Source organism: Daldinia caldariorum, assembly GCF_022478825.1.
Source record: "Daldinia caldariorum strain CBS 122874 unplaced genomic scaffold F4812scaffold_16, whole genome shotgun sequence".
Classification (NCBI taxonomy): Eukaryota; Fungi; Ascomycota; class Sordariomycetes; order Xylariales; family Hypoxylaceae; genus Daldinia; species Daldinia caldariorum.
The window spans coordinates 541,340-563,769 of record NW_025953052.1 but is presented as its reverse complement, the minus strand read 5'-3'; the positions used below and the strand labels follow the sequence as shown (position 1 = coordinate 563,769).

Sequence of the window (22,430 nt, the reverse complement as noted above, 5' to 3'; positions counted from 1 at the left end):
CACCTTGTTGCGGCAGTACCTGCGGTTAATCACAGCTTGACGCGTTTCGCGCGCTGTGCTGTGCTTTACTCGAAGGAGTAAAAGAATTATGGAGAACTTGTAAGAGTGGCAGAGGGTAAGAGGGTTTAATCAATGCGCAAAGACTTAATAGAGCTTATAGGTAACTCCTTCCGGTAATTGACACATGCTGTATTAGAAGAGATGTTTTTTTTTCGACCCCATTCAGCTCATTCACGTTTGATAGAATACGCTGGTACACCTTGGCATTGGCAGAAATAGACGCACCATAACGTTCAATTGCAGTAACGGAAAATAAGGCACCATATGTGCTTAGGTGTGTATTAAAGAGAAAGTAAAAATAAAAAATAAAGAAAGTGATTCTGAAGAGAGATACTCATAACATTTCACTTGATACGTAATCTTGAAAATGAACAATTAAGTCGAGGTTGTTTTCGCGAGACCTTTTTTTTTGTCTCTTCAACCACAGTAAGCTAGGTCCTTAAGGCTGTTAATATCAACCAATAGGAGCAACTCCCTTCGCTTGCAGCGACGCGGCGGCCCCCACCACGTTCCCGGGATATAAGCGGGACCCGGACCCCTGGCACGGAACCTCTCCGTGGGCAAAGAGCCGCACTTCCCAGGAGGAGTTTCGGAGAGGGCGATCAATGTTTGGCATTGAGTCACAAAGGGCAACGATTAGAAGTGAAAAAGATTATCTTGAACTACGGGCCCGTTTGCCCGCCTGGCTGAGCCAAGAAAATGGAGATAACTGTACTGCCGAAAGGGGAATTCTCTGCTGGCGTTTGGGCTCTAATCCCCGGCGCATAAGCTTAGATCTGCGTTTGTGACTTGTCAGATTAGACGGTCATAGCACGTGACTGAGGGATGGTTCCATCTGCTGAGAATTGAGTACATGTACCTCCACATACATACAAGAATTTTACACGGGACATTTTATTCATTAAGAATTAATCGTACTCATCGTCTACTTTGCATGCGTGCCCATGATGTAAGCGCTATTTATAATGATGACTAGAACTCAGTTAACAGGCATAGTGTCTAGGGACCTAGGTACCTAACATAGACAGTTTTCACGTTCTCGAGTACAAGAAAGGCACAGGTACATTGCTCGTTTAAATTAGACTTACTTTACCTCTTCCTACGATGGCATGTCTTGGCTTTCTTTAAAGGCTTTGGTTTGCCGGCACCAGTGGAGTACCTACGTACATGGTTGTGTCTTTCTCACGCTCCAAGACATATCGGATGGAGATAAACCCTATTCTCGAGGTTGACGTTGGTGATCGGACTTATCGAACATGTTCAACGGGCACTGTTACCTCATAAGAGGGTATCTTGGCACTAAGTATAGAAGGTAGTCGATATAAACCACCTTGACCCAACCTGGTTTTTCTTCTGTCTTCTTCTCCCTCTCCTTTCCCTAGTCTGCCCACTCACTGGCCTACCATTCCCACAGACAATAAGTCTTAGGTGTTCTCCCCTCCCCCCAACGATCTAACGATGAGCAACCTCACCATGGAGCAAAAGACCGAGGAGTCCAACTCCGAATCGGCCCAGAACGTCGAGCTAGGGACGCCGGACAACGCGAACCAGGACACGCCGCGAAACGCATCGATCCAGGAGAAAGGCGAGCCGCAGGAGCGCGCGGTCACGGGCTTCCGCTGGTTCCTCGTCTGCCTGTCCATCTTCTCGGCGAACCTGCTCTTCGGCCTCGACAACACCATCGCGGCCGACCTCCAGGGCGCCGTGGCCGAGACGTACCAGAACACGGGGCAGCTGGGGTGGCTCGGCGTGGGGTTCACGCTCGGCTCTGCGGCGGGCATCTTGCCCGTCGGGAAGGCGTACGCCATCTTCGACAACAGATGGGTGTTCATCACCTGTCTTACCAACTTCGCTGCTGCGAGCGCGCTGTGCGGCGCTGCCCCTAACATGAATGCTATGATCATCGGCCGTGTCTGGGCCGGCCTTGGAGGCTGCGGCATGTATCTTGGGACCTTGAACATCTCGACCGCTCTCGTGCTGCCCAAGGAGCAGCCGGTGTATGTCGCCGGCACGGGATTTATTTACGGCGCCGGAGCGATTCTGGGCCCCGTGGTCGGAGGTCTTCTTGCTGATAGCTCTGCGACGTGGAGATGGGTAAGTGTTGCTCAGCTCCCCCTGCCTTATTCTTCAGCATGAACTCTCTCCAGTTGAATTTTCTACTAACATATTATGGTAATCTATGCAGGCGTTTTACCTTAACCTTGTTATCTTCGGCGTCATGTCGCCCATCTACCTATTCCTAGTCCCCTCCGTCCCGCGCCGACCCGAGATGTCCTTCCTCGAGAAAGTCAAGCTGATCGACTGGCTCGGCATCCTGCTCAACTCGGCCATGTACGCGTGTTTCACGATAGCGTTCCTGTTCGGCGGCGTCGAATGGGCGTGGAGCGACGGGCGCACGATCGCGCTCATCGTGCTCGCCTTCGTGCTGCTCATCGCCTTCGTGCTCACGCAGAAGTTCGCGATCCTCACCGACAAGGTCAACCGGCTGTTCCCGTGCGGGTTCCTGCGCGACCCGCAGCTCGTGCTCATGTACGTGCTCATGTTCACCAGCGGCCTGACGCTGTTCGTCGCCGTCTACTACATCCCGTTCTACTACCTGTTCGCGCGCGGCGAGTCCGGCACCCAGTCCGCCGTCCGCCTCCTGCCGTACATCTGCTTCTACGTCGCCTCGATCCTGCTCTGCGGCGCCCTCATGGGCCGCGTCGGCTACCACATCGTCTGGTTCCTGCTGTCGGGCCTGTTCCTGACCGCCGGCGCGGCCGCCATGTACACCGTCGACCCGTACACGTCCAGCGCCAAGATCGTCGGGTACTCGATCCTGCTGGCCGTCGGGATGACGGCGTCCCAGGCCCCCTACGCCATCGGCAACCTGCTCGCGGAGCCCGCGCTCGCGGCCGACATGATCCAGTACATCAACATCTCGCAGGGGTCCTCGCAGCTCGTGGGCCTCGTCATCGCCAGCGCCGTCTTCCAGGCCAAGGCGTTCGAGGGCATCCGCGCGCTCCTGCCGGGGGACCAGTACACGGACGCCGACATCCAGGCCGCGGTGGCAGGCGCGCGGAGCGAGGTGCTGACGCAGGCGTCGCCGGAGATCCGCGAGGCGGCGATCGGCGTCATCGTCCAGGCCATCGACACCATCTGGATCGTGGTCATAGTGGCGTCGGCGATATTCACGATATGCTCGCTGTTCCTGTCGCGCGAGCGCTTCGTGAAGCCCAAGGGGAGGGGCGAGGGGGACAGCGGGGCTGCGATGATGGTGTTCTAAGTATTCGTACGCATGGTTCTCGTATCTGGAATGTGTTAAGGGATTTATATTTGTATCAGGAATTTTCTATTAGCTACGGCACTTGCCCACGGAGGAAGCTGGAATTCGGCTGCTGTTAGCTTTATGGCTAATTATCTCAACTGACTTTCGCTACCTAAGCTTAGGTGATAGACTAGAGGTAGATGAGCTGTCCTTTAAAAAAAGGGGGGTGGTATATGCGGGTATAATGATGTTAAGGTTTAAGATTTTCTAGGTTAGGACCTATTGCGGTCGTGTTAATTTATTGGAAAGACATTGTATACTACACTATGTTACTCCGGGGAGTAACCAGATATCTTCCACATGCCACTATTAGACTTTTAAGTATGAACGAGAACCTCACGATTGCCATGCCTCTGGCTTCTAGTGCTATATAAGTGAAAACTGTCATAACCATATCATAGCTGCACTCGTGTTCTATGATCGTAGAACGGAGCTGGCAAGTGTTATTTCCTAAAGTCTCAAAGATTTGCGAGACTTCATACATCGTCTAGTATTTCGGGTCCTAGTACCAACTTAACGTCCACTATTATTATATCCTGAGCCTTACTGCTTAATCAACCTATAGCAAGTGGTTAAGCTGTTACCCAATAATGGACCAGACAGTCTCCGACGTCAAAAGTAATTCAAGTGGTTTCCCCTTATAGTGATTTTTCAAGTCACATTACACTATCATTGGTTAAAAAGCCTGTCTACCTCTCATGAAAAAATACTTCATGCTAGCATTGATAGGCAGGCCTATGTAGTACCAGAAGTAACCGTTGACAGCTGTCATATTCACCTAGTAATTTATATTAGAAACAGTAGCTATGTGGTAAGATTATTCTATAATCACTTACCTTTCTACCCTATTTCGAAGACGCTGTGCGCGCCTTATATAGGTACTGAGCCATTGCGTCGTAAGTCTATCCCCACTTCACACTGGCTTCTACAAACCCCTCGCAGCGTGATGCGACGCTTAGTGCCATGACGTTCCCAGTACCAAGCTTAGGAATCTACGTAATTGATGAAGTTATTCTTCCATCTGCGAAACTCTTTGACAATAACGGACTTTACATAAATCCGCCTAAATCCCAAAATAATAAACATTAACTACTTCCTACACAAGATTCGCATTGTTCTTTTACTTTATTTATTCTTTTTGTATTATTAATGTACTCGGCAGCGGGCTATTGCCAAACATTACCTACCTAGCTAGCAGTTCCGGTGCTCCTTTAGGAAACCAGCTTGGGGGGCGATCCACAATATCAGCACCTAAGCAAAGACGAAGCGACGTTGGCATCTGCTGGTTTAGTAAAAGATAAGGCCATCAGTAGCTCAGACAAGGTTCTCCAGTAGTTCAGACAAGGTTGTTCAGTAGCTCGCGAGCCTCGAGGCCTTTAGGAAGAGCTCCTTCGCTGGAGATAGCGCGACGGCCCCTGGCAATGAATGGACTTGGGGAGATGGAGATAGCTTCTGCTTGAAGTAAGTAAGGATGGGAAAGTCGAGGAGGGGGGCGTGGAAGTTTGCATATAAAGAGCGATGAGGTAGCTGTCTTTGTTCCTGGATTGTGACACGGCAGACAGACATCAGGTAGACTCCAAGATTCTATTGTTTAGTTGTCTTTGTACGCAAAAATCGAAAAGTCTATACGTCTCTCGCAATGTCTCTCCCAAAAACCTTCAGGCGCGCCGTGTTCCTCGGAAAGGGCGAGGACCTCGTAGTCCAAGAAACCCCCTTAGTTCTCCCGGGAGACAATGAGGTCTTAGTCAAGGTCGAGGCGTGCGGTGTGTGCTACAGCGACCATTACAGCCAATTTAACGTAATGGGTGGCGGGTTCCCCATATGTCCCGGCCATGAAATCATCGGCAGAGTCGCAGCTGTCGGCAGCAGCGTCAAGCGGTGGAAGATCGGCGATCGTGTTGGTGGCGGTTGGCATGGCGGTCACGACGACACCTGCACTGCGTGCAACGAGGGCTGGTACCAGATGTGCGATAATCAAGTCATAAACGGCGTGACTAAAAACGGTGGATGCAAGTCGTCTCGCTCCCCCTTATACACTTTATTCACTCTTGAGCATCGGTTAATGTATATTCAGACGCGGAGTACTGCATACTACGCGCGGAAGCCACTGTTCGTATCCCCGAGCATGTAGATGCCGCCAAATATGCGCCTATACTGTGCGCAGGCGTGTCAGTATTTAATTCCATCCGGAACATGAACGTCCCGGTCGGCGAGACAGTTGTTATCCAGGGTCTCGGCGGACTGGGACATCTTGGAGTTCAATACGCCGCGCAGATGGGATACCGCGTGATTGCAGTTTCCCGAGGCGCGGATAAAGAGAAGTTCGCGCGGGAGTTAGGGGCCCACGAATATATCGACGCGAGCAAGGAGAAAGACGTAGGCGAGGCTTTGAAAGCGCTCGGAGGTGCTCGATTAGTCGTGGCTACGGCTCCGACCGCCGACTCCATAACCCCATTTCGTATGTACCAACGAACCTCCTCTCCTCCTTTTGCGGAAGTGGTTACTGACTCCTGCTGTAGAGAAAGGCCTGGGCATACTCGGCAAGATCCTGCTACTAAGCATTCCGGGTGATTTCACCATCGACACCGTGACCATGCTCAAGCACGGTAGCTCGGTGCAGGTTTGGCCCTCCGGGCACCAAAAAGACTCGGAAGACGCCATCAAATTTGCCGATCTCAAGGGCGTCGACTGCATGATCGAGACTTATCCTCTAGACCAGGCACAAGCGGCGTGGGGTATGTTTCTTCCTTTTTCCATCATTTCCTCCTTTTTTGTATATCGTAAATAGGGCATTTGCTAACTTTGCTACCACATAGATGCCATGAAGAATGGTACGGTTCGCTTCAGGGCTGTTATCGTGCCTTAAGATGTTTTTTTTTTCATGCTTTCTTTCTTTCGTTGGAGGAAGGACTAAATAAATTGAAAGCCAGGTGGCCAAGTTGGATATACCACAATAATCGAAAAGGTTCCTCTCGTTTATTATCAAGAGTAAAGACCAAAAGAAATAGAAACAGTGTACTAGAAACTAAGAAAATATAAACACGGGTTCCGATCTAGATAGCTTTTTAATAATTGTCCTTCAAGGTGTCCATCAAGGTTCCAATCGCAGCAACTCGTAACTTGTAAGATCCACTCGCAGGGCTGGTAAAATCGTCGTTCCGGTACATCTCAATTTGGTAGGTGATATATACTGATTTCGGTAGTTGTTCTAAGATGTATCGCGATTCGGGCTGTTAAAACTCACAAACCTCTAGATGAGGTGGTCAGGATGGGTTGGGGCAGCTGTAATTATATAAAATATGCCTATGCCTAATGTATTTAACTCAACGCAGGGAAAGAAATTCTGCTGGTATCTTTAGGAGTTGCTTTCTTCGTCGCAGCCCTATGAACGCCTTGCATACTCCGAACCGTCAACATGGACCATCAAGGCGTATGGAGTCTTCTCGCAATCTGTTGCATCCCTTACTTTACATAACATAACACTCTCTCCACCCCCCTTTCCCCCTAACCACTAAACCGTAGAAATACATGTAAGGTAAGTCGATCAACTTAGTCTTTACCATTCTCCCCGAATCAACGGTCATCCTGTTCCTGTATCCGCCGCAGCGCAAGCCTCACCTCCGTAACGACTTTATGCCGCAAGAGAATGGCATCCGTCGAATGCGGGCCACCTCTCCTATCTAGATCGGCTAGGAGCGCCACCCACGCATCTTTCATCGCTTCCGGATTCTCTTCGCCCTGCAGCTTCTCCCAGGCCTTGAGCTCTCGGTACCGGATGCGGCCAGGGACAGCGCCGAAATCGACTTCCGCGGGGTCGTTGATGGTGTGTCCTTCGAGGCGAACCTTCATATTGTTAACCCAGGCCGGCGTCTTGCGCGCGCTGTCGTCAACCGGCAATGCGCCTGACATCTCGTATTGGCGACTTCCCGCCGAGGTCAGACACGCCGGTAGGAAAGCCGGTGCCTTCAAAGCCTTGCCGGGAGGGCTGTTATTCTTCAGTTCCCGGACGAAAGAAAGTTCCTTATTGCCTTCGAGCTGGCGTACTACCCGCCTCATGCGCGGGACTTCGCTTTTCAGGTCCTTGAGAAGGCGTTCGAGCCGCGGACCGCTTTTCTCCCAATTCCGCTGGCACTTTAGCTCGACATCGAGCATCCCGGGACTAACGAACTTCTTCAGCACGGCGCTATACACGAGTTTGTCGCCAGCGTCGTGATGTGCATGCACCGCCCAAAGATCGACGCATCGCCAGATGTGTCCGCAGGCAGTCTCCAGCACAGTCATAGTCCGATGAATGCATCCTTTGGCATTCTCCGCATCATCCTCTGGTAAGTAGCGAACCTGGTTGGGCCCCGCGAGTAACAAGAACTTGAGGTCCAGCAGTTCCTGGTCGAAGTCCCGCGCCGTATCGAAGAAACCCCGAAGCGTGGGGTTCTCGCGCACGCTCTTGTAGTGTAGCGCGCGCCGGCCGAAGCTGTTTGCGAAGTCCGAATATTCGTCCCTGAGGGCCTGTAGTTCTTTGCGCCGGCGCTCCTCATCGTAGGTCGTCGTTTCGAGGTCGCGGGTTCGGAATGTTGTGGTATCGCACTTGTGCTGCTCATCATCTTGCAGCAACGAGAGGGGAGGGGTACTGCCTGACCGGTCGTAGCGTCGATGTGGTGTGTTGTTTTGTAAGGAAGCCATGATTTTTATGTTTATTTTATTTTTTCCTTCACTGTTTTTGGTTTATGCAATTAAAACAGCAGCCGAAAAAAAAAGAACGAGAAAAACTGTTTTCGGTCAAGGTGTATTATGTAGGTATTTTCTCGTGGCCCGGCAATTCGAAGTCATGGCTGGAATTGGATCTGGCAACTGTCAAATGCTTCTCATACAGCTCATTGAATTCGCCCCTGCGCAATGCGAACCTGACTGTAATTTTTTTTTTTTTTTTTTTTTTTTTTTTTTTTCAAATCCACCTATTCCTTATGACCCAACTTCAAGAAAGCCCACTCACAACTTATTGGTCATGGTTGACTATGCCGTCTGATTTCTAGTCATTCTCTTGAATAAATTTCTCTAACAGGTAGCAACTTACGCAACTTTAGCAAACACACTATATAGGATGGAAAGTCATGGTAATAACTTACCATATGGTGGTAACCCGAAGGATTTGCCCTTGTATGAGTTGTCCGCTGACAACAAGATGGGCAAACTCATCGCGTTGCTCATTAAATTTACTCACCTTCCGGATACCAAACCACATAGCACATCTTCGCCTTCTTCTTATCTTGATTCATGCATCTCATAATTAATTCGCTGTCATGCTGGGTATAATGCTTCGCGCCCCCCTTTATGCTCGCCCGTATCCTACCCACCCCGTGTATTGTATTATATATACATATCGACCTCGCACCCTGAATCGTGCACATCCGAAGCTCTTAATCCAGTATCAATAAGCCAGAACTTAAGCGTTATAACATCTCGTTGAGGACTTCATCCAATCCAGCCTCCCCGTAGTCTGTTTCCTGCGACGCCGTTATTTCCTGCTGTTTTTGCTTGTGGCTCTCCGTGTGTTCAAGCAACTCCAACATTTTCTCATACGGGCTACGTGACTGGTTCAGTCGAGGACGTGGTTCTATTGAGTCCCCCTTCTTTTGATTCGGGATACCCCCGGCCGAGCTTGAAAGCTGATTAATAGATTGAGGCCGCGACTGGTCCTTAACCTGATCTTGTGGTCGAGAGGCCAAGCTAGATACGTTAGGTTTGCTGCTGTTTTCGTTTTCACCCCCGGTTGCACGTGCTGGCGTTGACCACTTTGATTTCTCATCTTCTGATCTTTGGAGACGCTTCAGTTCGTCTTGTACGTTCCGCCGGGTTGATGCACTTTCCCACGCGATTGTCTTTATCCTTTCTTTAGTATATATGCGATGTACTTCCCGGCGACTCGAGGTAAAAAATGGTTTAGGCGAGGCCCGAAGAGGTGCCATATTCTTCTCTACCTGTAGCATGTCACACGCTTTCTTTTGTAACTGGATATTATTTTTGAAGCCGCCGCTGTGTGAACGACTGCTCTCTGTAGGTGTATTCAGTGCTGTGGTTTCCTCGCATACTGCTTTCGAACTTCCAAGACCAGTGGCTTCACTAACCGGGCGGAAGTGAGATGATTGGCTCCTGTCGCCCTCCAGTCCAGTCTGACCTTGCGGTTTCGACCCGCTGGACTGCTCCTGGGTTGATGGATACGATAATGCTGTTGAGTCAATCCTGTCATTCGGTACCGGATTCTCTGAGGTTGAGTTATAGCTACCTCGTCTATCCCGAAGTTTAAGTCCCGATGATGATGTTTCCCCACCTCCAAGGTCTTCTAGATCTTGTGACGAAAGGAGGAAATCCTGTGTTGAGAAGAATGGCATGTCGAATGATTCAAAATCTCCCGAAGAGTGGATGTTTGCGGTGGGAAGCAAAGGGGAGCCCCTTGTTTGTATGGACGAGGGGTATTTCCCATCTTCTGTCTGACCGTTTTTCGTGGCGGAACCGAAATAATTCTGATTCGACACGGCTGATATCGATTTCCTAGGCAAGTTCCTAGCAGTAGGAGATTTGCTTGTGTATGCGGCTTTGGATTCTAGCTTGCGGTCATTTCCTCTAATATTAGATTTTGATTCTCCAAATATTTCCTTGACTTCCTGAGAAGGGCTGGGGAAAAGGTCATCGAGGTGCCCGAGCATGAACAACTGAGTGCTTGTTGGTGGTTGTTCCTCTTGCGATCTCTGAGGTACACGATGACTTCGACTGAGGTTAGGATTAGGAGCGGGACAATAGCCAGAAGCATGAGCTTTAGGCAAAAAGGAAGGTGTCCTCGGATTCACAGCTGAGAAATGACCACGAGATCTAAACCTCGGTGGTATTGCAGGGGGTCCCATTGGGATCTTGGGCTGCTGGAAGGACTTTGATTGTGAAGTTGATGGCTGAATGCTCTCGGATACGCGTATTGAGGGGTCTGGAGCGGGACTTGGTGTGTGATATACTGGCTTGGCTTGATCAAGGCCCAGCTCCTGAGGCGCGTTGGTAACTCTTGAATTGACCTTACTTGGGCCTAGATTTTGGAGCGGGAGCCTATCGGCTGGTGGCAATGTGCTCTCCTTCGCATTTTGTCCCGGTAGAAACTCCTTGGTCGTAACCGGGGAGCTACGATGGTCCAAATATTTGGGCTGCGATGGGCTATCAGGAATTATTTCTTCTTCATGTGGGAGAAAATCCACATCCAGATCAGCGTCGTCGTTCTTGGGTGAATTGCCTACAGCATCAACTGGTTCATCAAATAGTTCATCCGGAAGTACCATCGTAGCAAGATTATCTGCATCGACAGTCAGATGCTCTACTATTTGAGGTTCTGGAACCAGACTTTCAGCTGCGCTGCTAGCCACTTGCGAAGTACCACGGGAGTCCAAATCCTGGAGCGACGATGCCGAACAATTCGGAATCCCTGCAGAGCTCGGACTGTGTTCCGTATCTAGAGGCACTGTTTTTTGCTTTTTGGGCGGTGGCTCGGGTTCATCTTCACCTGATAGGGTACCGCTATTGCAATCACCGCTCTCATCGCTCTCATGGCTATCATGGCTTTCATGGTGATCGGCAACCGGCGAATTGATTCCTTTTTGGTTCTCCGGGTTCTTCTTTTTATCACCACGAACAAACCAGGCAATCGTAGCTTGCGACGGACGTACATCGACTAAGGGCAAACCTTTCTTTTTCTTCTCAGCCCGCTCTTTTTCTTCCTTCTCCTTTTTCTTTTCTCGCGCCGCTCTTGCGCGAGCCTGATTCCTCTCCTTCTCAAATTCTCGACGTATGCGATCTTGCTCGAAGAGTTCCTGACGTCGCTGCTCGGCTTTGGAGAGCTTAGGGGCCTTATTCGTTTTCTGATATGCTTTCTTGGCCTGTTTGGAGGTCATAGGCCGTTTGCTGGGACGAGCTTGAGGAGCATCCAAGCCGCCATTGAAGGCACATGGTGCGTCTGGTATAATGGAAAAGGTATTTTGACCAGGAGCCATCGCTTTTCACATTACACATTAAAAATAGAAGCCGATTGCATCTACCCATAATCCACGGGGTCACTTCTGACCAGCATTGTATCAACCGATGGTAAACAGAATTGATCGGATTATCGCAGCGGAATTATTTACTTAGAGGTAGGAATAGATTGTTGAAGTTTGACATCGCGTCGCGATAGCAATTGATCGATACGTGCCTAGTAATGTTCCACTTTACGCGTGTGGTCGTTCCTTACGGGGTGTGCTAAGTGGGGTATGTCTAAAATGCAGACACAGTTTTATTACAGTAAATTTAATACTGTATAGGTCATTAAGATGATATAAGAAGCACTTACATAAAACTACAGCAATACATACATGACGCAAGAAATACCTAGCTTAGTTGCCTAATTTACTTGAAATAAAGTTCTTAGATGCATTAAATGATTACGTAGAATCTTAGGTACCTGCGCAGTTGTTCCGAACCAGCCGACTCTAGGTTAGTCTCGTTACCTAGCTCAGATCCATCTCTCGTCAATTCGTTATACCTCTTCTAGGTAGGAGGTACTCTTTCTTTTTCCCCCTTCTCCTTATAAATTACTTGCTGTTTTCACTTCCGATTAGGTGGTCGCAGAGAGGAGTCACCGGCAGTGGCCTCATCATCACGCCAAATTAATTCAGTAGTACGACAGATTTGCAACGAGTAGTTCAAATCCTATCATTATCTCTAGGTACCTATCTAGCTTAGGTACCTTAGGCACTCCTAGCTATCGTAGCTTGGGTATAGCAGACACATTAAGAAATTAGCTTTTAACAATAGCCAGCAGGGCAACCGGCCGTGGTGCCGAGAACGTCACCCGAAACTCCACTGATCTGGAGAATAGCACCAACAACACCTCCAAGACCCTCTCCAGCAATGAAACCAGCTGCAACTGCATATCCATAGAGGTCGAAGCTCTTGATGTTCCACTTCCTCCATACCCAGGCCAGGGTGGCACCGAATAAGGCCGCTGTCGTAAATACAGGGTTGGGGAGAACAAACGACAGCGCTACAGCACCCCAATTCGGGAGGTATTGTCGATACTTTTCCCGTTCACCCACCAGGTAAAAGTGTCTGAATACAACCTGACAAGCGCAGAAGACGGCCATAACGATGGAGAAAATTCCCGAAGTTAGAGGGATACTGACATCTGGGTCTGTAACGGCCTGTGCAACAGCAGCCCATGCCGACACCGAAGGGGCGGCGAAAGCGCAGTGCTCAGCCGACGCGTCGAGAATGCAACTAGATATTCAACAGTTAGCCCATAATCTTATAGAGGCAAATTTTAACTTATCAAAAGAAGATTACTTACGGGTACGCGGTTGTGAAGAGCACAAACATTCCTGGAGCTAGGAAGATGGAAACGACAGACCCGAGGCATTGGGCGTACCACTGCTTAACAGGGGATGTTCCCAACAAGAAGCCAGTACGGAAGTCAGAAGTCAACGAAAATGCGACGTCAGCAGCTCCGGAAGCCAGACCACCAGCAACTAAGTTGACTCGCTGCGCATCTTTGACCGCGAAGTGGTTCTTCGTAGCACCACCAAAAATAAGCTGGCTGGCTTTCGACGCGGCCGTTAACGGGGAGTTATCCGTTACAGCCCCAATTTGGACGGCAAGCTTCAGATATCTTATGTTAGCATCGTAGTTCTGTCGTTGGGAGATACTCTACCATATTCCTCGGGAGAACAAAAAAATAATAATGGGGGTCATCCAAACTTACTGCCAGCCGTTAGCAACTATAAATCAAAATCAACAAGGGAACTAGTGAGGATTATACATACCGAAAGAGAACAAGATGGCCAAGACACAAGCCAAGACAGTCAAACCGGGGTTCATTCCCCATTGTAGTTGGAAGATAACCATGGCTACGGCGACGGTGACAACGAGGCCGGTCGACCATGCCCAAAATGGCACCTGTTCATGCGCTGGAGCTGGATCCTCGATAATATCCTCGCTCGCTTTCACTTCCCTCTCGGCGCGCGTGGCAAAGTAGGTAGAAGTCTTACCGCGCTTGGCCAAGGCAAGGCTGATGTTGGCGCAGATCTTCTGCCAAACTACTCGACCGGCGTATGCGATTACCTTATATTGAACCAATAATTCCGCTATAGAGGTTACGACCATAATGAGCACCCCGGGCCAGAGAAGCCAGTAACGCGGGGACGGAGTTTCGTGTCCGAGGTTACTAAGAGAGGCGAAGGAGTACCAATCAGCCCATCGCGGATCATCCTCAACCTGTTGCTTGCCGATACATTCGCCGTAGTGAACAAGGAGAGGTCCGATAATTCCCCAGGCGAGAACAGCACCACCAAACATAGACAGTGCAGAGTTCATGCCGATGAGGATACCGCTTCCTATGAATGCCGGAGTCCACTCAAACCACCAGCCCCAACTCTCGATATTCATGGCCCAGCTGGTATACTAACATATAAGATATTCGCATTAGCTTCCTAACCCCATCCTTCCCAAAAGAGAGCGAGAGGGAACCGCCCTCTCTTGGTGGGCAAAATGATAGAGATCTTTGACTTACACCGCTCCAGATGTGGATCCATGTAAAAACGTGCCAGTCATACAATATACCGACAGCATAGTATGACGCTACTCGTTGGATGAGGGCAGCTGCGAAAGATAAACTGAGGGCTTTAAGTTTGCTAAGAGCCTCTCCAGCACCGGCGACACCAGCGTGCATCGACCTAATGGTGAGCGCCACGGCAGTAGCAGTAGGGAAAAGCAGCTTCAATTCCCGGCCGACCTGGATGATAAAGAATTTTCGGAGAGGCGCGACGAAGAACAAACCAAAGAACGAACAGACAAGAGTGATTGTAATGATTGCGCCGAATTGCTCCTTTGGAGTGCCCGTCTGCGCGTGGAGTTGGTACATTGCCGGTATGCCTGCAACGAAAATACCTGCAATTCCACCAGCGCCCTGGGCTGCAGCCTGGATAATGCTGTTCTCTTGAGGGCCGAAAGAACCGCCGATGATAGGAAGGGTAGTTCTCGAGGCGAGTTTGATAATACCGTATCCGAAAATTGCTCCAAACATAGAGGCGGCGAAGCTAGCGTGCGAATTAGAATCATCGTCGAATCAACCTTTTCAAAAGTAAGAGGGAAAGGGGGCTGTACGTGAATCCGGTTTTCAACCCTATTCATAGGTAGTCAGCAAACAGTCATTTACTCTAGCAAAGTCCGCCATTTAAGCTCACCCAGATATAAATTAGAGGCATTGACAAGACTACCTAACACGATACCAATTATGACGGCACGGATTGTTAGGGGATCATGCTCGTCGACGAAGCTGCCATCCATCTTTAGGGGCACATAAAGGTCGAGATCTTCTTCGATGGCATCAACATCCACATCGACGATGTCAATTTTCTCATCGCCCTCTTTTCCCACAATAGGCGTCTTGTCCGTCTTTTCGGCGACGTCCGCCAGGCGGGCTTCTGTCGAAGCCATGGTCGCTGATGTCTACCTAAGATAATCAGGGACGAAAGCTACGAGAATCGATGGATTGGGGTATCTTGAGAAAGAAATCGAGACGGGACAGGTCGTGTTCCACGCACGAGAAAGAACGACACGCTTCTCTAATATACCTACCGACTACGAACAACGCCTCCTTCCGATCCGATAAAGGTCAAGGTCTCCACATTACATCGCAACCGCCGTATACATTACCTAGGTAGGTATGTAGTACAACATCCCTCATGGCTTTATTCCCCAGGATCCAACCTAGCGTAGTCTCTATCTGTGTAGGCCACAGCTGCTGAGGATCAGGAGACATATCGGGAAGGTGAGGGCAGTAACCTGTTCAATTCGACAGGCGCCACTCCTATGCTACCATGCGATAGCGATGTCTTAAGACATGAGCCAACTGCATTGAACCATACCCCTACCTAACGGCCTAGGTACCTAAGGTATTAATTACACTTTATGGAATCGTGTCGCAACGCTACCCTACAAAAGATAAGCGAAGATGGATAACCCGCGCATGCTAGAATCACTATATTCTAGCTAGCTAAACCGGCGAAATAATGAGCTAGAATTACATGGCATGATAATACTCTCGACCCTCGCCACTTAGAGTTCTTTGAATTTCAGTCTGGCCGATCGAAGAGCCGTATCCCCACTCCCCTTTGTCGTGGATCTTCTTATCTCTGGACCATACCGGTATGTCGCCCCGAATATATTGGCTGATTGGGCCTGGCGAATAGAAATCCGTGTCCTAGGATTGGGCGTTGTTGAAGCAAGGGTGTGGCGTCAACCGAAGCATGAGCTTGCTTTGACCGTTTCCGTTACCCTTGTCCGCCAGACACGCGACAGCAAGTTTCCGGTTATTAGTAAGGAAGCGGCGTAAATACTTGACATTCCAGCTAATAGCATCGAGTGTAATTCGTAGAGATAACGATTAAGAAGGGAATTGAGCAAGGCATACTGGTAATAGGTACGAGCTGAGCTGCACAAGATCTCTACAGAGTTCTGCGCAACAGTCTTCCCAATCAATCACTCGCTTGCAAACTCGCCTGGCACCCGATTTTGTTACATCGCGTTGCTGGAAGGGTTCTTCTAGTACGGCTCCTAGAAGATGAGATTTACCAACACAGGTAATCAATTCGTAGACAAGCAGATTGGCGGCATTAAATTAATAGTTAGTCTTGGACAAGAAGGTATTTATCAACTAACAACACTCATTTGCTACTAGGGCAATATACTACACTACCACTTCATACTCAATTTATCTCTCGGTGCACGAGAGCGGAATAAGATATCTCGAATTAACAAACGGCCCTGAGACCAATGTGACAAATAACATTACGATATTTCATCAATTGGTTACCTAACGGCATGAGGCATACGGGCGCCTTCTTGATCCGTCTTGGCGCGGCATGACCGTTGCTGTGTAAAACACCAAAACACCATCCGCAATAACACAGCAAGGGCGCACCAGCTATTAGCTACTTGTTCCAAATCCAGTTGGTACCCCCGAAGCTATATTCAACGTCCCGCGCCGTCGGAATTCTGGTCGGAGTTGGGTTAGACTAGTGCCTTAATCACAACGTCCAGAACTTATAAGTTGGATACAACCTATAAGCTATAGTAGTGTATTCTTAGTCGGCGTGATTACAACCACCACAGAACCAACACGATCTTACCACCAGGACGGTTTATTCTGAAGGCTGTCTCTTACCTGCACGCCGACTGCCCACCGAGTGCCGTTTTCTACTTATACACATATATATCACACCTCCAGTACTATTAGGGATTACAAGAAGGGAAAGTCTGTGCCTCTTGTGCCACGCTCCAAGTTGCATTCCTAAAAACCCTTGCTACAGCGCGGACCCCACTGATTGCTACAGGGTCGCCTGACCTTTTGCTACTATGTATTATTCCCGACAGGGGCAGCATGGGGTAAAATAGCGGTTATCGAATTCCACAATACGTATTTTTGAATATTCATGAGATCCGACTCTCGCTTTATATCACGGAAGCCCTCTTATATCGAATTTCAAGCGTTGGCTCATCTGCCACACAATACAAATAGGTAATGTGCTCAATTCTACAGCTATTTTCTATAGAGGGAAGAGGGAAATGCAATATATGCGTGCTCTTCCAATGCGGAACTTGTCATATTGTTTGTACTCGAAGTAGCCGTTTACTCATGTGTTAGTTATAAACTCTTGAACGAGCGAGCATTGAAATCCATCCTTATCATCACCACCACCACCATAAAAAAGAGAGAGAAAAAAAGGTCTTTGAACTAGGACCTGAAAGAGCTGCGGCTGTTAGCTGCAAGACTCAATTGATATTATCTCAATGGTTAGTCGACGCCACAAGCGTATATCAGATATGCAACTTAAAAGCCAACAAACCATGTAATTCGCCCCCCTCCCCCCCTTTATTTTTTTCTTCCTCTCACATCCCCAAATTTTCCTACACCTGGCGTATTTACCTACCTACCTACCTAAGATACCTAGATAGATGAATGATTGGTTAAAACAGCGAACCTCCTATCCTCAGCCTTGCTTTCTTTATTCACACCCCGCGCATGATTGACAGGTACATGACAGTAGTAGTTCCACGGCATTGCCATAACTTTAGGTACCTGGTACTTACCTAGGTAGGTACCCAAGATACCGGTGGCAACTTATCCGTCTCGGTGCTTCTTCTTATCCCGTGGCTTTGGTTTGGTTTGCTTGCATACGGTAACTGGTGGCGTTCGTCCTTGAAACGGCCGAGCCGGTCGTACCTGACGCAGAAGCAAACTTCTCAAGTTTCCCCTTGGCTCGAGATAGGTATCATATGTCATCTGCGTGTTGTTCCCAGGTATCTTATCATCATTCGAACTCGCTCTTTGCCGAATTGCGATCCAAATCCAAGACCTTGGCCGGTAGGTGTAGTGTAAGCAAGGTGTCTTTATCAAGACTTGCTTCGCCTGATAAGCGCAACCCGCACGGCCGCGAATCAGTTTGGTAGTAGATATGAGCCGGTGTAGCTATCAATGTGCAAGAAAGGGAGGGAGGAAAAAGAAGGGGCAATCTATTCCGACATCAGCAAAGCTGATAAAGGGTATCAAAGGAAGAAATCACATCACAATTCTAAGCAAAGATAACGGGTTCTGCGCAATGCTCTAGGTACCTACCTAAGGTACCTTGTATTATCACCCTCGATTCTCTAAGACTGTGTTCAACTTGTAACTCACCAGCTATATTTTATAACCACCAATTCTGTGTCATGCTTACAGGTACCTAAATATATTCCAATATGCTGACATAAAACTGTGTGAGACTCTCAGTTAAATACAGATAAGTGTGATGGTAGCTTTACTGCCAAGGCATTACGCTTGGGAGTACAAGTCTTGTATTATAAGTCATTCCCGACAATCTACAAGTGACATACATACATACATCACTTGTCTTAGATATCCAAAACATCGAGCTTCAAAATGTACGTTCCATTATTCAACGATTCCAAGCTATCCATAGAGAGCGACGAAGGAAATAGGATATTCAAAATAAGGACAGGTATCATCGTTACCTCCAACATGCTTCCCTCGCAACTTTTTGATAAAAGTGAAGCCAATATGAGTGTCCTGGGGGTATCTCCGGGTATAACCATCTGGAACTTCCTGATTACCGACTTCACCCTTCCTTCTCTCCGCGTTCCCCTCTTCGTATCGTACAAACTGTATCCAAGAAGGAGTGACTAAGACTCTTTGTACGCTCTCTAGATCGTAGCAGTGTTACCACTCACGGTGGGAACAGTAGTAGTCGCAGGGCCGGTGGTAGCGATGGGTCCGGTAACAGGTTCAGAATACTTCCCGTTCACGGTCCTCCCGTTTGTGTAGTTACCATTAGTATAGTTACCATTGGCGTAATTACCATGTGTATGGTTCCCGTTCGTGGTGCTGCCGCTAATAGCGTGTGGCTTGCGGGTAACTTGAGGAGGACCAGGGATATCGCTGCTCTTGGGAGCACTGCCAATGGAGAAGACGGGGCTCTCCCACTTCTCTCCCTTTCGGGCTAGTTCTTTGTATTCGGTAGCCTTAGAGCTGATACCACCAGGTAGGTGAATGTCAGGGAAGATGCTATCCTCCTTAGTGACCGCCATGTTGACCTTTTTGTCGGCTGCCACGGCCTCTACCTTCTTCTTGCCCTGGAGGAGTTGCTTCTGAGCAGCAGTGACGTAGCGGCTGTAAATGTTTGGAACGTCCTCGGGGCTGGAACGGGCTTCGTCGAGAGCGCGGTCAGCTTCCTTCTTAACCTGGAAAAGAAGCTGGTCAAACTTGTTAAATTGATCCTTAAGCTGCTTCTCAGCGGTCTTCTGGACTACTGGTCGAAGAATCTTGAGCATGATGGGCTTGAAAAGACTGAAGAGGATCTTATGGTTAGACTTGACAAGCTTGATTTGGAGGTTCTTGACGTCGACATCGACCTTGTCCAGCTTAAAGAAGTGCTGCTTGTCCTTGTCATCTGTGGTTGACAACTTCAAACGGAAACAAAATCCATCGCCACCCATTTTGATGTTAGCAACACCAGTATCGGTAATTGAGGGGAAGCCTTGTTTGCGCTTGACGTAAAAGCTGACATCACGAAGATCCATCTGGATGCCAGTGACCTTGACGTCGATCGAATTCTTGTTTGCGCTTGCAATCTTCTTGCGGCCCCAGCGGAAATAGTTGTCGCTAGCAACTTCAAGCACATTAGGCATGAAGTTATCGCTCTCCAATACTAAATTCTCAACGACAGCATCGATCTCGGTGTCGGAGTACTCAATGCGGGGGATAGGGATATATGCAATCCTCTCAAAGGCAGCCGGGATGATTACATCAGTTAGGTCTTTGACGAGATGAGGCTTAAACGTCGCCTTGCCGTTCTCGTCATTGCCAAGGTCGGTGAACAACTTCTGTACTGAGGCAGCGAAAGCCTTATTCTGAGCATCCTGGTCGAACTGATCGGCAAGGAACTTGATCTCATTAACGATGCGATCAGTGTGAGTCTTGTACTTCTCACGAAGGAGGTAGTTGCCGTGATCATAGAGACGGTTCCACTCCTCGGTGGAAGCATCTTCCATAATGTAGCCTTGCTGCTTGAGACACCTTCGGACATAGGAGTTCATCGACTTAAACCAATCTTTGAGTTCGGGGTCCCTATCAGCATCCTCATAGATAGTGTTGATGGAAGACCATAGATCATCAGTAGATGTTCCATTGGCGAACCTCTCGATTAGAGTCTAGAATAGGGTTAGCTTCATGGCGTTATGTTAATCAAGTCACCACATACCTTTAGATCAGCTTCAGCAGCAGCTAGGTGGGTTCGCGTCTGCTTGACTGTGCCGGTACCACCGGTAGCAATGCTCCTGCCATGAGAACCGTACTCTTCAGCCAAGTCTAACAAGGTAGAAATGGCTTGCTGGTAGTCAGGGTGTTGCTGGCATTCGACAATCATTTTCTGGTTCGCTTGTTAGTATAAGTTGTTACGCCTAGCTAGTAAGAATAATGTTTACCTTTAGACGCCAGATAGTCTGGCTACGACGCTCCTCGGGCATCTTCTTCGACAGATACTGCTTAATGCGAGCGCGATACTCTTGGGTTGACTCCTTCGTAGATTCGCGAGTCTCCGGGTCGATGCTGGACTTGACCTGCTCTGCGGCCCTGCTTGTCGCGTCCTGTGCAGCGTTAATGCGATCTCCTGCCGATCCGTCCGGTTGTCGGATAGCTCCGGCTCCAGCGTTTACCACGCCCTTGGCATCCTGAGCCGGGTCGCTCTTGTAAACGTTCTGAAGCTGCGACTTCAAATTCTTCTTGGATAAATCGGGAGTATCATGCCAGACATTGTCCTCAGCAGGTCGGTCGATTTGAGCGAGGGCCTCGCCGTCAGGCCGGACCTTGTTCGCGGCATTGGAAGCGGCATCGCCAGCAATGTCGCGAAGTAGTATAGTAGCGTCATTCACTAAGAAGTAGTCAGCTATTATGTTCACCAATATGAACTAAGTCACAGGTCAACTTACGAAGCTTGCGGAACTGGCCATTGGTGATAATCAATGTTCCCAGCGTCCGGAACCCCTCGAGAACTTTGTCTCCATGCTGTTTCACCGTATCCTTGTCGATAGGAGCGTTAGGCACACTCACAGCGTTGGGGTCAAACTGCTGAGTCTGCCATATGAAATCCTGTAAGAGGTTTCCTTCATTCTTGGATAGCAGCAACTTCTTAGCTTGAGTTACGACTTCTCTGAAGTCCTTGACAAGCTCCCGTCCTTCTGGTGAAAGTCGCTCCGAGGGGTTTGTCAATGCTCTCGACTGAAGCAGACTGTTTAGGGCGACATCTATTTGGTCATTCTGTTATGTCCGTTGTCAGCTTTGTTTTGTGATGTTGAATGGGGGAATCTATAGATAATAATGAGAGTCACTTACAGATGGCAACTTCCCAATCTGGAATGCTTTGACAATTCCGTATATCTGAAGCTTCCGGTTGACGTCGGCTTCCTTCTCCTTGATGTCAGTTGGTTTATTTACGCTTGCCATGATTGTGTCGTGATATGTAAATAGGGTATCTCAAGATCAGTTCACGATTCTGTATACGACAATGGCGCAAAGTAGAGAAACGTTTTTGGGTATCACAGGTTATGGTATATTAGGGTAAGGGGGTATAATAAAAGTGTTATTAGATTGTGAGTTCACAATGTAAGGATCTTCGTTAGGTGAAGAGAAGAGAGAGAGAAGGAGATCATGAATTTGAGGGTTGGGGGAGGACAAGAGGTGTTTATTATACGTTGACGTATTCCAAATGTAAGTAGACGTAAGGTACAAATACGTATACGATATAACCTTAATTTTATGTACGGTATATACATGTATAATACCTATGTAGCTATGATTTAATAAAAAAAAATAGTGATGTCGAGGGGTAAGCGCATGCAGCTGGCCGAGAGGGAGAGGGAGAGACAGAGTGAGAAGTGAGAAGTGAAAAGTGAGAGTGAGAGCTAGGTACCTAAGGTATGAATGATTAATTCCGAATCAAGGAAGGTATAGATACATGATGGAATGCTGTTCGTTCCGTCTAATTGTAAAGTATGTAAAGTATCTCTCTGATGCAATTGCCCATCTCGGCTGTGCTTTCTCAAGTCTAAGATCTGTTGTACTTGGATTATTAGGTGTTGATGACGTGAAACTTGGAGTGGTTAATCTACATGTAGTACGTCATAGGTAACGTGCATTAGCGGTACCTAATAATAGTGGAACGCATTCCCCCCGTACTGGCCCAAGCTCCCTGTAAACTATTTTGGAGCTTGGTAAGAAGAAAATCAATTTTTGGAAAGCTGAAGTTGTTGTGTAGCACCAATACCAATACCAACAAAACCTTGGATTCGTTATCCTCAAACTGGAAAACTGGAAAAAGAGTCAAACAACTATTCTGTCATTAAATTTGAAGATTACCTCTACCTAGGTACCTAATGAAATCCAGTTATGATCGAGACTTATCACTACCGAGTTATGAGGTGACGGAAATACCGGGATAAATTGACT

General features: G+C 48.4%; 6 protein-coding genes across 6 annotated transcripts; 2 read left to right on the top strand and 4 right to left on the bottom strand.

Moving 5' to 3' along the window:
• Window positions 1–1,533: 1,533 nt before the first annotated feature.
• On the top strand, window positions 1,534–3,325 carry F4812DRAFT_462028 (MFS general substrate transporter; the record flags this gene model as incomplete). Its single annotated transcript, XM_047937966.1, has 2 exons — window positions 1,534–2,154; window positions 2,246–3,325. The coding sequence occupies 2 exons, from the start codon at window positions 1,534–1,536 to the stop codon at window positions 3,323–3,325; spliced, it is 1,701 nt and encodes a 566-aa protein (XP_047787500.1).
• A 1,071-nt stretch (window positions 3,326–4,396) lies between these two features.
• F4812DRAFT_439960 (putative alcohol dehydrogenase) lies at window positions 4,397–6,464 on the top strand. The gene is made up of 4 exons (XM_047935115.1): window positions 4,397–5,376; window positions 5,442–5,825; window positions 5,887–6,102; window positions 6,184–6,464. The coding sequence occupies exons 1-4, from the start codon at window positions 5,007–5,009 to the stop codon at window positions 6,231–6,233; spliced, it is 1,020 nt and encodes a 339-aa protein (XP_047787499.1). The 5' UTR covers window positions 4,397–5,006; the 3' UTR covers window positions 6,234–6,464.
• A 176-nt stretch (window positions 6,465–6,640) lies between these two features.
• Window positions 6,641–8,310, bottom strand: F4812DRAFT_439958 (uncharacterized protein). The gene has a single exon (XM_047935114.1). The coding sequence runs from the start codon at window positions 8,045–8,047 to the stop codon at window positions 6,941–6,943; it is 1,107 nt and encodes a 368-aa protein (XP_047787498.1). The 5' UTR covers window positions 8,048–8,310; the 3' UTR covers window positions 6,641–6,940.
• On the bottom strand, window positions 8,288–11,737 carry F4812DRAFT_439954 (uncharacterized protein). Its single transcript, XM_047935113.1, has one exon. It carries the CDS (start codon window positions 11,389–11,391, stop codon window positions 8,815–8,817), a length of 2,577 nt encoding a protein of 858 aa, XP_047787497.1. The 5' UTR covers window positions 11,392–11,737; the 3' UTR covers window positions 8,288–8,814.
• A 443-nt stretch (window positions 11,738–12,180) lies between these two features.
• On the bottom strand, window positions 12,181–14,866 carry F4812DRAFT_462024 (oligopeptide transporter; the record flags this gene model as incomplete). The annotated part of the gene is made up of 7 exons (XM_047937965.1): window positions 12,181–12,652; window positions 12,723–13,030; window positions 13,083–13,132; window positions 13,195–13,831; window positions 13,941–14,466; window positions 14,534–14,552; window positions 14,614–14,866. 7 exons carry the CDS (start codon window positions 14,864–14,866, stop codon window positions 12,181–12,183), a joined length of 2,265 nt encoding a protein of 754 aa, XP_047787496.1.
• Window positions 14,867–18,622: 3,756 nt separating this feature from the next.
• Window positions 18,623–21,860, bottom strand: F4812DRAFT_135521 (uncharacterized protein). Its single transcript, XM_047929575.1, has 5 exons — window positions 21,318–21,860; window positions 20,915–21,242; window positions 20,411–20,856; window positions 20,188–20,355; window positions 18,623–20,137 (listed from the first exon to the last, which is right to left on the bottom strand). Exons 1-5 carry the CDS (start codon window positions 21,426–21,428, stop codon window positions 18,632–18,634), a joined length of 2,559 nt encoding a protein of 852 aa, XP_047787495.1. The 5' UTR covers window positions 21,429–21,860; the 3' UTR covers window positions 18,623–18,631.
• Between the last annotated feature and the right edge of the window lie 570 nt (window positions 21,861–22,430).

Excerpts from the sequence above, each read along its gene's own strand:
- F4812DRAFT_439960 (XM_047935115.1), top strand. The coding sequence starts at position 5,007 with ATGTCTCTCCCAAAAACCTTCAGGCGCGCCGTGTTCCTCGGAAAGGGC. Across the intron at positions 5,826-5,886 it reads CGACTCCATAACCCCATTTC|AGAAAGGCCTGGGCATACTC; the intron begins GTATGTACCAAC and ends CTCCTGCTGTAG. Across the intron at positions 6,103-6,183 it reads CCAGGCACAAGCGGCGTGGG|ATGCCATGAAGAATGGTACG; the intron begins GTATGTTTCTTC and ends GCTACCACATAG.
- F4812DRAFT_439958 (XM_047935114.1), bottom strand. The coding sequence starts at position 8,047 with ATGGCTTCCTTACAAAACAACACACCACATCGACGCTACGACCGGTCA.
- F4812DRAFT_439954 (XM_047935113.1), bottom strand. The coding sequence starts at position 11,391 with ATGGCTCCTGGTCAAAATACCTTTTCCATTATACCAGACGCACCATGT.
- F4812DRAFT_135521 (XM_047929575.1), bottom strand. The coding sequence starts at position 21,428 with ATGGCAAGCGTAAATAAACCAACTGACATCAAGGAGAAGGAAGCCGAC. Across the intron at positions 21,243-21,317 it reads AGATTGGGAAGTTGCCATCT|AATGACCAAATAGATGTCGC; the intron begins GTAAGTGACTCT and ends CGGACATAACAG. Across the intron at positions 20,356-20,410 it reads AGACTATCTGGCGTCTAAAG|AAAATGATTGTCGAATGCCA; the intron begins GTAAACATTATT and ends CAAGCGAACCAG.